This window comes from Nelumbo nucifera, chromosome 2, assembly GCF_055504915.1.
Source record: "Nelumbo nucifera cultivar China Antique chromosome 2, China Antique-T2T, whole genome shotgun sequence".
NCBI lineage: Eukaryota > Viridiplantae > Streptophyta > Magnoliopsida > Proteales > Nelumbonaceae > Nelumbo > Nelumbo nucifera.
This window is the reverse complement of record NC_142650.1, coordinates 109,242,615-109,255,402: the sequence shown is the minus strand read 5'-3', so window position 1 is coordinate 109,255,402 and position 12,788 is coordinate 109,242,615. Positions and strand designations below refer to the sequence as shown.

Sequence of the window (12,788 nt, the reverse complement as noted above, 5' to 3'; positions counted from 1 at the left end):
AAAAGTACAATGTAATGTCCTTTGCTTGTAGTGAATTGGTTTGGCTTTGTTTTCTCCTAGATGACATTGGTCTCTTACTCCTCTCTTATCCCTTTCTATGCAGACAATGTAAATGCAATCAAGATTGTTTCAAATCCGATATTCCATGAAAGAACAAAACATATTGAGATTGATTGCAACTTTATCAGTAATAGGGCGGGGATCATATTCATGTCCTAATCTCGATTTTGAAATAATTCCCCGTCCTTGACCCTGATCCTCATCAAGGATAAAAGTTATCCTCCATCCTTGATCCCCGATGGAGATGAGTTCTCCATGGGGACCTAAATCCACAAAAAATTTTAATCAACATTTCTTTTTTAAAATAAAATTACTTAAAGCAAGAAAATTTTTAAAATATATTTTGATATATAATGTAGATAATATCATATATCTATACAATAATATATAATTGGGGTCAGGGCGGGGTAAGGATTTCACTCCCCATCCTTGTCCCGACCTACCAAGGCAATCTCCATCCCCAACCTAATGGGACCGGAGGCCAAGTACCTAGCGGAGATGGGGAAAATTGTCATCTTTATTTATTATGATCAATATATTGCAGGCCATGTCACCTATTCTTACGTGTCTTATGGTCTTCAATTGGTTATTCTCTTTACCAAATCTCTAATTATTAATTTATCAGTGACTAATTGATGTTTGTTTCCTAACATCAATTTGTGGGGGTGCATAGATATGGGGCGATTACTCTTGCAGGACCATATTTATATTGCACATTGTTTACATCTTATATGGTGGCATGCCCTCCTTTTCTTTTATTTTCTTGAATCTGTCTTTCTTTTGTATGTGAGGAACATAACTGTCCTTTCATACTATTTAAAATTAATATAATTTATTCATTTTCTTAGTGTGTGAATCCTACACATTAGAAAACTTTTTGTCGTTTAGAATACTCTAACAATGGACACATAATATAGCAGGTAGAGAAGTGAGTGCCTCTTCTTGTGGGATGTAGTTTCTTAGATTTTCATTTTTATCAAGAAAAATCCAATTTACAATTTTTCTTTATTTTGCACTCCACATGATTAATCACAACAATCCATTGCTCTCTTAAATTGCATTTGATTTAAAGCTCGAAGTTTTACTTTCATGCAAACTCTATGTTATGTCTCCTGCCATTTTTTCTCTTCAACCAAACATTTTCTTTCCTAAAAATTCTCTCTCCTATCTCTCATTCTTTTTCTCTTCCACCCAAAATATGGTTTTCTTTCCTAACATTTCTTTCTCCCTAACTCTAAATTCTCTTTAGCAACCAAACCTACCTTCTTACATTTAGGTGGCAACTTGGGCTGAGTTGGAAATTTATTAGGCTTTTTCTTTATGTATTTTGTTTTTGTCATTATTTTTTTTCATACCACATGATGATCACTACAATTCACCTTTCTATTAGCTGAGAAAACTTTGGCTGTCCATAGTCCCTCTCCCATGATACAGTAGTCCACAAGTAGAGTCATGCCAACAACACAACTAGGCAGCCAATTTTTATCTTCTTAACTTGTTTATGCCTAAAACTCCTACTTTATCTCTTCCATTAATAATTTTCTTCCCGAAAATTATCCTCTCCTATTTTCTAATCCCACTCAACATTTTTTTCTTGAAAACCATTTCTCCTATTCTTCCTAATTTCTCTCTCTTACCCATATCTGATTTTCTTTCTCTAAAAATCATTTCCCTTATCTCTAAACTTTCCTTACCAGTCAAACCATTATTCTTAAGGGCAACTTGTGTTAAATAAGGTTAAGAATTTGTTATAAAATTTCACTAGATAAACCTGAGCATAACCAAGCAATAGGATGCAAACAGATTGGATTGGATTCAAATCAAGATATATTCAAATCCAATCCTATCTAATGGTCCTATGGATCTCACAAAGATTACCCTGAACCCAAATTTGTCAAGGACATTGGATGTCCAAATATTATCTGATCTGATTTAATTGCCTCTGTAAAATTTAACAAATTAATAATGGAAAAAAACAAAGGGGTTTTTCTAGTTCAGTCCACCCCTAGGGTGGAGCTAGGATTTCTAGGGGTGGACTGAATCTTACTTGTTGATTGATGCCAAATTCACAGGTATGATGTGGTTTGGGGGGGGGGGGGGGGTCTACTAGTAGATTAGGAGGGGGCTGAAATTCAGATTTTTGACATGTGGATCATAGGCCATGTTGGCAACCCTCTCCTTCTCCAATTCCCCCTTCTCTCATTTCTCCTTAACTCTCTCTCCTTTCTCCCTTACCCCTTGCCAGCCCTTCCATGTAGCCATGTGGCAGCCCTCTCTTCTTCACTCGAGTCTCTCTCTCTCTCTCTCATGTTCTTAATCACTTAGCCAACCTCCCTCCTAAAATTTCTCCTATACTATCTCTCCCACCTAAAACTCCTCCTAGAACACTTCTTAATCTATATTACATGCCCAATAAACCATCTTAAAACAAAAAATGTGGATAAATTAATTTGTGAAATATCTTTGAATATTATTGAATACCATCCAATAAATACCAACACCTAAACTATAATTAAAAATCATTGGTAATTTTTCATTGTAAAATTTATTTTTTTACATTTTTAGTAATTTTGATATTATCAATAATTTTTTAGCAATAAGTAGTTATTGATATTTTCAATAATTTTGGTCAATTTATTAATAACTAATGATATTATCAAATAATAATTAAAAAATTTCAGTAAATTTTTATGGAAAATTAACTTCAACAAATGTACATTTATTTTTTATATTTTTAGTAATTTTGATATTTACTATTTTTTTGAGCAATAATTAGTTATTTTGGTAATTTAATTACTAAAAATTACTGATTTTGGTAATTTAATTAGTGAAAGTTAAATTATAAAACTTCCAACAATTCAAATAAATAATTGAAAAATTTTAATAATTCTCATTAGTATTGGATACTACATTTATAATTACCATATGTATTGGAACTATATTTATGGGTTTAGGGGATGACCCCCTGGGTAGGAATGGCAATGGGCGGTTGGGGCAAGGATCATACTCCCTTTCCTGACCTCGAGTTTTAAATTAATCCCCGTCTCTGACCCCAATCCTCATCGGGAAAAAATTTAGTCTACATCCTTAATCCCCGATAGAGGTTAGTTCCCCATTGAGACCTAAATCTCTGAATTTTTTTAATTAAAAGTTTGTTTTTAGAAAGGTATTTATTTAAACAAAGGAAAAAATTAAATGTAAACAATATTTTAAATATATTTTGATATATATAATATAAATAATATTATATATATGGATATATTTAATATATAATTTGGGTCGGGGTGGGGTGTGGACTTCACACCTGTCCTCGTCCCCAATCAAGAGTATTCGTATTAATCCCATCCACCCCTTGTCCCCACTAAGACAATCTCCATCCCCATCCCTGCCTGGTTGGGGAGGCCAGGTACTTGGAAGGGATGGGGAAAATCAATGTTTTAGAAAACAACTCGGAATCAGAATCATTCTAGCCACCGGTTTCTAGGTCGACAGTTTGACTGTCCGGTTCGAATGGACGACCCATTTTGATAAAAAATTAAAAAATAAAAAATAGTTAAAATAAAAAATGACAAAAAACTGTTGAATGGTTCAATAGTTCAACCGTCTGGGTCAATGGGCCATTGTCCGATTCAATGGTTTTTGGCTAGGGACCAGGTTTGGGGTAAACTAGTTGCCTGGACGGTTCTCAGGCCAAACAGTATCGTCCGAGTCAATGACGATTCAAAAACCATAGGAAAAATTGTCATCTCTACCCCGAGGTGAGCGATATCTGAATCCAACAACAAACCATAGGAAAAATTGTCATCTCGATCCAATCCGGCTGAGCGATATCTGAATCCAACAACAAAATAGGATGGATTCTCCTGCTAGTTATGTATTATAGGAGGAAAAGTTGTACCTCATCCTGATATTATTTTGTAGAACTGTCATATTTTTTAGGATATTTCACAAATTCATGCCCCACCTGAATCTAATGATTCAAATGTTTTTTGTAATCTATGTTTGCGCTGCCATAACTTATATACTTGTGATTTCAGGTCTGAGATACTGCATGGGGTAGTTGAAGCAGAGCTCCGTGATGTTATGCTTTGTCTTGAAATGACAAGGAATCAAGGGTAGAAGGAAGTTATTTTAGAGTCAGACTCTCTACTAACTATTACCATAATTAATGGAAAATTAGTTATTTCGCCTTGGCAATGTTCTGTATTTTTGGACCTCATTAAGTGCTTTTTGCTATTCCTCTAAGTCTATTAGTTAGTCTTGAAGGTAACAGAGGAGCTAATGAAGTTGGTCAGAAAATGAAGTACGGTCAATCTAATGAGCTGGAATCTACTGCGTATTTGGACAGTTTGCTTTGTAATTAATTGGCTGTAATCATCCACTGTCATCACAACTATTCTTTCCCTCATTCAAAGGGTAGTTTCCTTTATCATCAATTACCATATAAGCTTAAATTTCATATACAAACTATAAGACAGTCAATTTTACAAAGCATTTTCCTATGTATATGTACATTGTTTCCTTTCATTTTTATTTTCCAGTCTGACTGCTTTACATTTTTTTCTTCGGTAAAGACTGGTTTACAATGGATGTATACAATCATATGAAGAAGTAACATTGAGAATTGTGATTTTTCTCCATATTTATACATCCAGTGACTTGTACATAACAAATATGAAGGCAGATGCATTTCTTTCATGAAGCAGTTCCCTTGGATTCCTGAATATCCAACTCATGTTCAGCTACCATGATGCATGAATCTCCCTCAAGGGAGGATATTGAGCGCTTTTCCTTCAAGAAGGATTCTTTAGGTGATGTCAACATATCCGTCGTGCATTGCACATCTGGTGTAATGCCAACCTGATCAATGTCATGAAGTGCTGGTGATAAATACTTTGCAACTGTAACGAACAGGGCAGATCCATCATGTAGTTCTGTAACACTCTGTACAATCAAGTAAACAAAGAATAAGAAGATTGAAGACTATTAGATAAACAGATATATAAACAAAAGGTCTTGGGCTGTGGTTTGCAGAACTAGTAGCATAGATATCGAAACTAAAGTATTGGGTAACATAGATGGCCTTAATTTCCGCTTGGGAAATGCAAATGCTAACTGATAAAAAAATTGCAAATGCCAAATGTCAATTATAGAAAGTACAACCACCTAAGTTTGAGAAATTCAATGACCAAAGGATTAAAACCAAAACAGAATGAACCCATTTTCCGTTGCAGAGGTCTTACCTTGTAATGATATTTCAGAAAAAACAGTTTTTAATTAAATGAACAAAAAATATAACCTGCATTTGTAACTCATGTTGTATCCCCCAAAAAGATACAAATAGAAAGGCAGTCCCTGGAAAGATGGAAATCATAGGCAGGAAGCGAACTGGTCAAATCCAATTCCACAAGTTTCTGAATTCCGTTTTGGGTAGTGGCATGGGATTTGGAATAAGCAATTCTGATCTCAATAATTCATGCTAAGCAATTTGGAAATTCTGAGGGAAGGATAGTCATTTAAATTTTGCAGTATTGGGTGGAAATCAGTTCTACCTTTTCTCAAACACCCCAGCACAGCTTAAGAGAATACCAGCTGTAACCTGTAATAAAAAAGAGTACCTGAATTTTTCCTTTCCCAAAGGTTTTGTGCCCCACAAGGATTGCTCGGCCATTGTCATGCAAAGCACCAGCCAAAATCTCACTAGCACTTGCGCTTCCTTCATTTACCTGTTTCAAAAAGGAAAGGCTTCAGAACTAATATAAATGCTTTGATTATCAAAAAGTAATAAATTTTTTTCGTTGTTAATAAGATTATGTTGTGAACCACAGTCTGAAGATTATTTTTAGGTGAATACATGAAATTCATTAGCTCAGAAACTTGTAATTCATAGAGGTTGAAAAGGAGAAAAGGGAAACTTCACAGAACTGAAGAAAATTTTATCTAAATTTAAAGAACTAAAATGATTTCTTGTATGTGCAGCCACAAGCAAAATGAGTGAGATGATATTTTGGAAAACACATTAGAACATTAGATTGATTCCAAAAACTAACAAAGTAAAATCTGATGGGATAGAAAAACAAAAAGAGCCTACTGAGGTTATTAGTTGGTACAGTATGCTGGATATTAGTAGCACTACTTGAAAATTCTTTAGAATTGAAATTAACCAGTATGAGATTGCATATATTGATCTCACATTGATCTCACATTTATATACACCATTTAGGCTCATTTGACGAGATTGCAATGAATCATCTTTATTTTAGGCGAAAGAAATAAATAAATAAATAGAAAGCACCACTATGGCACACCATTAAGTCTAGTTTGTTTGTCAATGGCGAGAGGAAACTATATCATGTTTTGCTATTTCCTAGAAACATAAATTAATAAATGATAACCAAGAAACTTACAAGGACAACAAGTGGAGCATGTGTTAAAGCATGTCCATTGACCATATTTATGGGTAACATATTTCCATTTCTATCAATTGTGTTTACAAGAGTCTCATCTCCATCTAGCCATATTTGGGCAACATCCAGCCCAGCTTTTACCAAACCACCCTGAAAAAAAATAGAAAGAAAATTTCTTTAGATGCCAAAATGAAGTTTGGAGAAAAATGGGTGCAAGTTGTAAATTTTAATATTTTATAAATTGTATAAATAAGATGGATATACTTACTGGATTGTTGCGTAAATCCAATATATATGATTGTACTCCTTGTCCCTCCATTTCTTGAATGGCATTTTCCATTTCAGAAGCAGCAGTCTGATTAAGAATGAGAAAGACAAGGTCCAACATGATGAAATAAGAAACAATCAAACAAATTAATAAAAAACATTTTTTTTTCCGGATAACAGAGTAGCAAACAAACTTTCAATGTGAAATAAATTGTCATATTACATTTTTCATTTCTAACTTGTCACAAGGTTAAAATAAATGTAGGTTATAAGTTTCAGCAGCACCTGAGAAAATGCTGAGAGCTTCACATATCCAGTCTTCAAAAGATGACCATCTGGGGTTCTGTGAGGGATGACAGCACTGGATATAGGAGAAAGCTTAATGAACTCACGGGGTAGTTTGACCTTGAGCAAAAATTGAATGTTTGCATATCAGACTCATTATACAAACTTATAAACAGACAAGGGGAAAATATTCTGGAATGAGTATTGCAGTACTCCATACTGTCTTTTCTTAAAAACAACTCTCAACACCACAAAGAAAAATATAGTGAAATTGATAAGGCACGAGTCCAACTAAAAAGAAGGAAATGAATATATACCTCTCTGAACCCAGAATTACTTTCTGAATCTTTACCCTGCAAATGAAAAACATTATTCAGAAATTTAATGAATTCCTTATTATCCATTGTAGACAATCATCTGATTTTATGTCTTCAAACCACACATACCTTAGTAAGCCATGCATTTTTTTTTCCTTTTATATAAAAGAGCATTCTTCTCCTTCCACTAATTCCATGTTTTTAGTCATGTGCAAATTTGTAAGAAAAACTAAAAAATATTAGTTTCTTGGTCCTGTTCTGTGATATTTCTAATCAGCTTTTCTAGAAAAAAATAGGCGTTCAACATTTTTTTGCTTGAAAAGAAGTTTCCCTCAAATAAACCTGGAAATTCTGCTTGAAGTGTATGCAAGGACATCATAATGATGTTCTTATATTTTCACTATGTCCTAATATCCATCTAGACTCTAGATATATTCTTCATTTTCTTCAATTCTACTAAATGAAATTTATCTAAAAGTTTTTCTTACAGTATCAATTAATTTACTCATTTTATATTAAATGAAATCTAAAACTCTTTCTTAATATATCATTTATCTAACAGACATTTCATCATGTTAAACTTTAAGGGTTACCAAGCTTCTGAACTAAGTTAATATTCTTTCTAAGATGCAAAAAATTCTACTAGACCTTTACATATCAATATGGTTGTTAGTTTGTTACTAATAAGGGAATCCAACATGCATTATAATCAAAATTTCTAATTGATCCTGACTAAGTATTGTAAAGTGCAACTAGAACACCAAATCAGTTGGTTACTCAACACTCAAGATAATATAATATTCAATAACTTATGTAGAGCGGTAATGCGTTTTTTTTTGAGAAGAAGATAACTTATATTCAAAAAAAAGGGGGAGGGATGTACAAACAGGCCAAAAGCACAAAAGAAAAGCCTGTATCAAACTAAAGATGGAAAAGAGTTAGCACTATACAAAAAGTCCCTTCCCAACCCTTGCTTTGCTAAGTCATCTGCAGTTTTATTGATCTCCCTGGGAATCCATCTAAAGGAGAAGTTCAGCAAAGAAGATAACTCGTGAATTTCTGCCAGGAGATGAGCTAGATTCCAAGGACCCTCTCCCAAATCCTTTTCCCAATTGATAGTAATTCTTGAGTCTCCTTCTACTGCTAATGGGCTGAAATGATTGTTCTTAGCAATTCTTAATCCTTCTAGAAGAGATTGGACTTCAGCTTCTAAGGCGTCTGCAGATTGGATTGGGTCACTAAAGGCCCACAAAATATCTCCTGTAGAGTGTCTCACAGTACCACCCCCTCCCCTATTCCTGCAGCTGATGGAGGCTGCAGCGACCTTCTAAAGCTTCCATCAAACTGCAGCAAGTAATCACAGTCCCTTCTTGGGGGGGGGGGGGGGATTTGGAACAGATAGAGAGGAGGGGGAAGTGTATAGGATTTGCAGCCCATTTCTTTGTAGCTCCCCTCTGTTCACCCCTTCAAAGAGCTGGTGGACCAGCATCCAAGAGAAAATTTTTGAAAAGATCTTCTCACGAACACTATCCAAGGGGGAGAAACTGTCTTCAAAGATACTTCTGTTCCTTTCTTCCCAGATTCCCCACATCACCGCATGAATTATTGCTTTCCAAAAGAACGGTAATGCATTTTTATATTGTCATAATAAGTTAACTAAAAATAAAAGGAACTAAGGCATTCTCAATGACTGGAAAAGTAGTATACACAATAGCAGTGCTTTCATGCTACATCCAACAAACAGTTTGATAAGTTAAGAAAATAAAACACCACCCTCCATGGAAATTGTTCATTCTTTCCAACAGAAATAGAGTATTAATTACACTGTGAAGTTTTATGGTAACAGTTGTTCCAACACGCCCTCGAAGCTTCTGTGCTGCTGCTTCACCATCAAAACCATCAAGCCTCTGTCCTGAGACATAAGTAAGATGAATTTAGTTTGAAATACACAAGGCTCTGCAATACATGACTGATTTAAGCAAGGGATGTCGGTTTGGGATTTAATTATCAAAATAAGTAACTTGAGAATATAAATTGAACCTACATGCTTCTGAATGACAATATCAAAAACAATGAATATTATGTATATGACTACACAATGAAATGTTAATACTAACAAAAATTCTGAAATGCACTCAAAACAAATTATGTTAACAAAATCAAAATAAAATAAGGAGTTTTTGGTGTAAACTTGGCTGTTAGTCTAGTTATGAACCATGAAAGCTTATCTAATGCAGATCCAAGTCTGAATGATTGGAAAAAGAAGGATGCAGAGATGCCCTAGAATAAATTAACTCATCAATAAGAAAGGAAAATATAATATATAAATAATGCAGAATGAATGGTGAGCATGAATCAAGGTTGCTTTTAATAAGCTCAAAATAATAGCCCTTTAAAAACCTATTTAATGGAAGGAAATCATCAAATAGTTTCATCATCTAAAATCATGAGCACGAGATAAAAATAAATATCTTCATAATAAAAATTTAAATGGTAATTAAGATATCATATCCACTGTGAGGAAACTATAAGGAAAGATTTGAAAGTCCATGTTAACCTACCATCAATCTCAACTAGCTCATCTCCTTCATGTATACCAGCACGGGCAGCTGGGCTTCCCTCTATACAAGACAAAACCACCTGTTGTGGTATCAACAACCATTAATCCTAGTTTGAACAAAAATATGTGCAGTAAAATGAATGTGAATAAGAATAGTAAACATGAAGTGACAAAAAACTATCTTGAGGACAAGGTAAAGAAATTTAAGCTTCCACAATACCAACTCCTTGAGAGTCTAAGTAAAACCTAATTAGAAATTTAGGCATAAAAATATAAAGTTGAGATAAACCCATAAAATAATGGTGCAAAGATCTAAATGGAATGATGAGGACCAAGTATGAAATAACTATAATATGGGTAGATTAAGAAATGATTTAAGCGCTCATAATTTAACAATGGATATGGCTCTGAATAGAACAGAATGGGCGAAACAGGATTAATGTAGCCGACCCCATATAGTTGAGACCAGGCTTAGATGATCAGAATGGGTGGATAAAGAAAGATCTTGTTTGCACAAAAAAGACCATAACAGTCGCTAACAATTTAGTCTCACATAGATGACACAAGGAGAAAGGAAGAAAATTTAAGGAACTCCACTAACCAAGTGCCCGGAGCTTGGTTCAGTGTTTATGAAGAGGCCAACTCCTTGCAGGTTTCCATCATTTCCTATTCTGAAACTTTGATATTCCTGCATCAAAGAAATCAACAATGTTGAATAGCTAATGGTAATAACTGTTCCAAATCGAAACAGATAAAATACAAGCCATTCGGTTGGCCAAACTACAATTCTCCATAGCTTTCTGAAGAACCACAGTAGGTGGTTTCAACCATGAACATATCATGGTAAGCTAGAAATGAGAAAGACATACACCAACACACCTTTGGGCTGATAATTCGAGTAAATGGATCACCGAGAGTGGCAACCATTCCACTGATCTTGTTATATGCGGCATCTGCTGATTTCAATGGGAACATCTCCACCATGGTTTGTTGTAGCTTCAGATCCCAGTCTGCACAAAACAAATCTTTGTGAAAGGAACTAGGCTTCACTTAGTTTCTTATTTACTACTCTTTCTAGGATTAAAGAATTTCAGGAAAAGACTACTATTGATGCCTAGTTACCTTGATGATTAAAAGTTGGATCTATGAAAGTTTCTCGAATCAAGCCCCACGCCTCAACAAGAGTTCTCTGAACTCTATTTACCTAACGGACATACACCAATCAACTTAAAAGATAAACTTCAAGATCAGCATGAATCAAACTGAGGATGAATTATACTCTAACTCAATCAATTAGCAGGGTAAAGAAATTAAGAAACAATACTCCCTATCAAAAATTGAACCCAAAGTCAAATAACAATTATGAATTTAAAATTCCCATAATTAATACAAACGGATCAGACAGATTACCTCGCGAGCTCGAGAAACAGGGAAAGCAACAGTGAGGGACTCGGCCAACGCCGGAGTATCACAACAAATTGAAACAACAGCAGCAACTGCAGCAGCGAAGCTAAAGAAGTTTCTCCCGACCGATCTGATCAAGCTTCGATTCGATTCATCCTTCTTAAATCCAACCACTTCAAATTCCCCTTCATGAAACCTCTTCCCACAACGAACCCTTAATCCACAGAGCCTCAGCGAAGAAGAACCGGCCGATTTTCTCCAATCCTTTCCGAACCGAACATTCAAGCTAGAAAATCGACAGGAAGCAAATGACCCAAGACCCGTTGTTGAAGGGTTACAGTGAATCGAAGACATGCGAGTGAAGCTAAGGTCCATGCTGTGGCCCAGAGCTTCCATTTTCCCTTGGTCTCCAGTTCTCTGGTTTCTGTAAAGCCTCCAGCTTTCCGTGTATGCTTAAGGGAGGAGAAGAACAGAAGAAGCCGAGCTTCGGATGCTGACCGATGAATATACATTCTTGTGGGTCCCACTAGAATCTTCAATTCTGTGGCTCCAAGACTCTGGCAGTCCTGCTTTTGTATCTCTCAAAGTAAACAAAATCAAGAAGAATTCGTAGATCGTAACACGTGGCAAGAGAATAAAAGAAGCTTGAGGGAACGTGTTCTAAGATGCGCCACGAGGATAGGGTGCGTCTGGTTGCGTGGTGGCCTGGGGTGACAGCATTGCACGCAACCGGTTGTGTGACTTGTGAGGAGTTGGTGATATCTTTGGTTGTGCAGCGTTGCGGGATTAGGGATGGCAATTATACGGGTCCCCGATTCGACCCGCACCGAATGGGGCAGATTTCCCGATCATAAATGGGAATGAGGCGGAGATGGGTCTGCATATAAATCCCCGAACCCGGATGTAGATTACAATTATACCCTTGGCGTCTAGGGAACTTCTGGTTTCTCTTCTCACTTCGACACTTCCGGTACCAGTTCTGCAGTTCCAGACTTCCGGTTCGTATTCGCCTCTTCTTCTTCAGTCTTCGCAGATCACAGCTCGTCCGCCGACCACCGGGCGCCATAGCAGCAGTGAGACTGGTGAGGTGGTGACTCCGTTCTGGTGTTCTCTGTTTTCCCCTCTCTCATTTGATTCGACACTTCCAGCAGCAGTTCACCTAGAATCGTTCTTTGGGTACGTATTCTCTGTAACTGTGTTTCTCATTAGAATGTTTAAATCCTGGCTTTACTATCGTATGATTGAATGATTCTAAGAATGTTTAAATCCTGGCTTTCTTTCTTTTTTTTTTTTTTTTTTTTTCCGCCTATAAACAATGTGTAATACAATATAGCGAAGTGCTTTAAGTGGACGAGCAATGTAACTTGTAGCTTATTTGCATAGCATATGGCTTTGCAAAGAAGAAACTCTGAAACTCATTTCAAAAACATACATTACCAACGTCAAACAGTTCTAAATTTCTAATAATAACTGATTTTTTTGAGTATT

The 12,788-nt window shown here is 35.6% G+C and overlaps 1 protein-coding gene across 2 annotated transcripts; it reads right to left on the bottom strand.

Moving 5' to 3' along the window:
- Positions 1 to 4,459: 4,459 nt before the first annotated feature.
- LOC104613032 (Peptidase S41 family protein) lies at positions 4,460 to 11,838 on the bottom strand. 2 transcript variants are annotated; one of them, XM_010280716.3, is made up of 12 exons: positions 11,307 to 11,838; positions 11,019 to 11,100; positions 10,776 to 10,906; positions 10,498 to 10,584; positions 9,898 to 9,976; positions 9,160 to 9,248; positions 7,337 to 7,372; positions 7,020 to 7,139; positions 6,736 to 6,822; positions 6,468 to 6,617; positions 5,679 to 5,786; positions 4,460 to 5,004 (listed from the first exon to the last, which is right to left on the bottom strand). In XM_010280716.3, the coding sequence occupies exons 1-12, from the start codon at positions 11,694 to 11,696 to the stop codon at positions 4,756 to 4,758; spliced, it is 1,608 nt and encodes a 535-aa protein (XP_010279018.2). In that variant the 5' UTR covers positions 11,697 to 11,838; the 3' UTR covers positions 4,460 to 4,755. The 2 variants fall into 2 exon arrangements, with proteins under 2 accessions (XP_010279018.2, XP_010279019.2); XM_010280717.2 differs by having other exon boundaries at positions 11,019 to 11,122; positions 11,307 to 11,747.
- Positions 11,839 to 12,788: the final 950 nt, after the last annotated feature.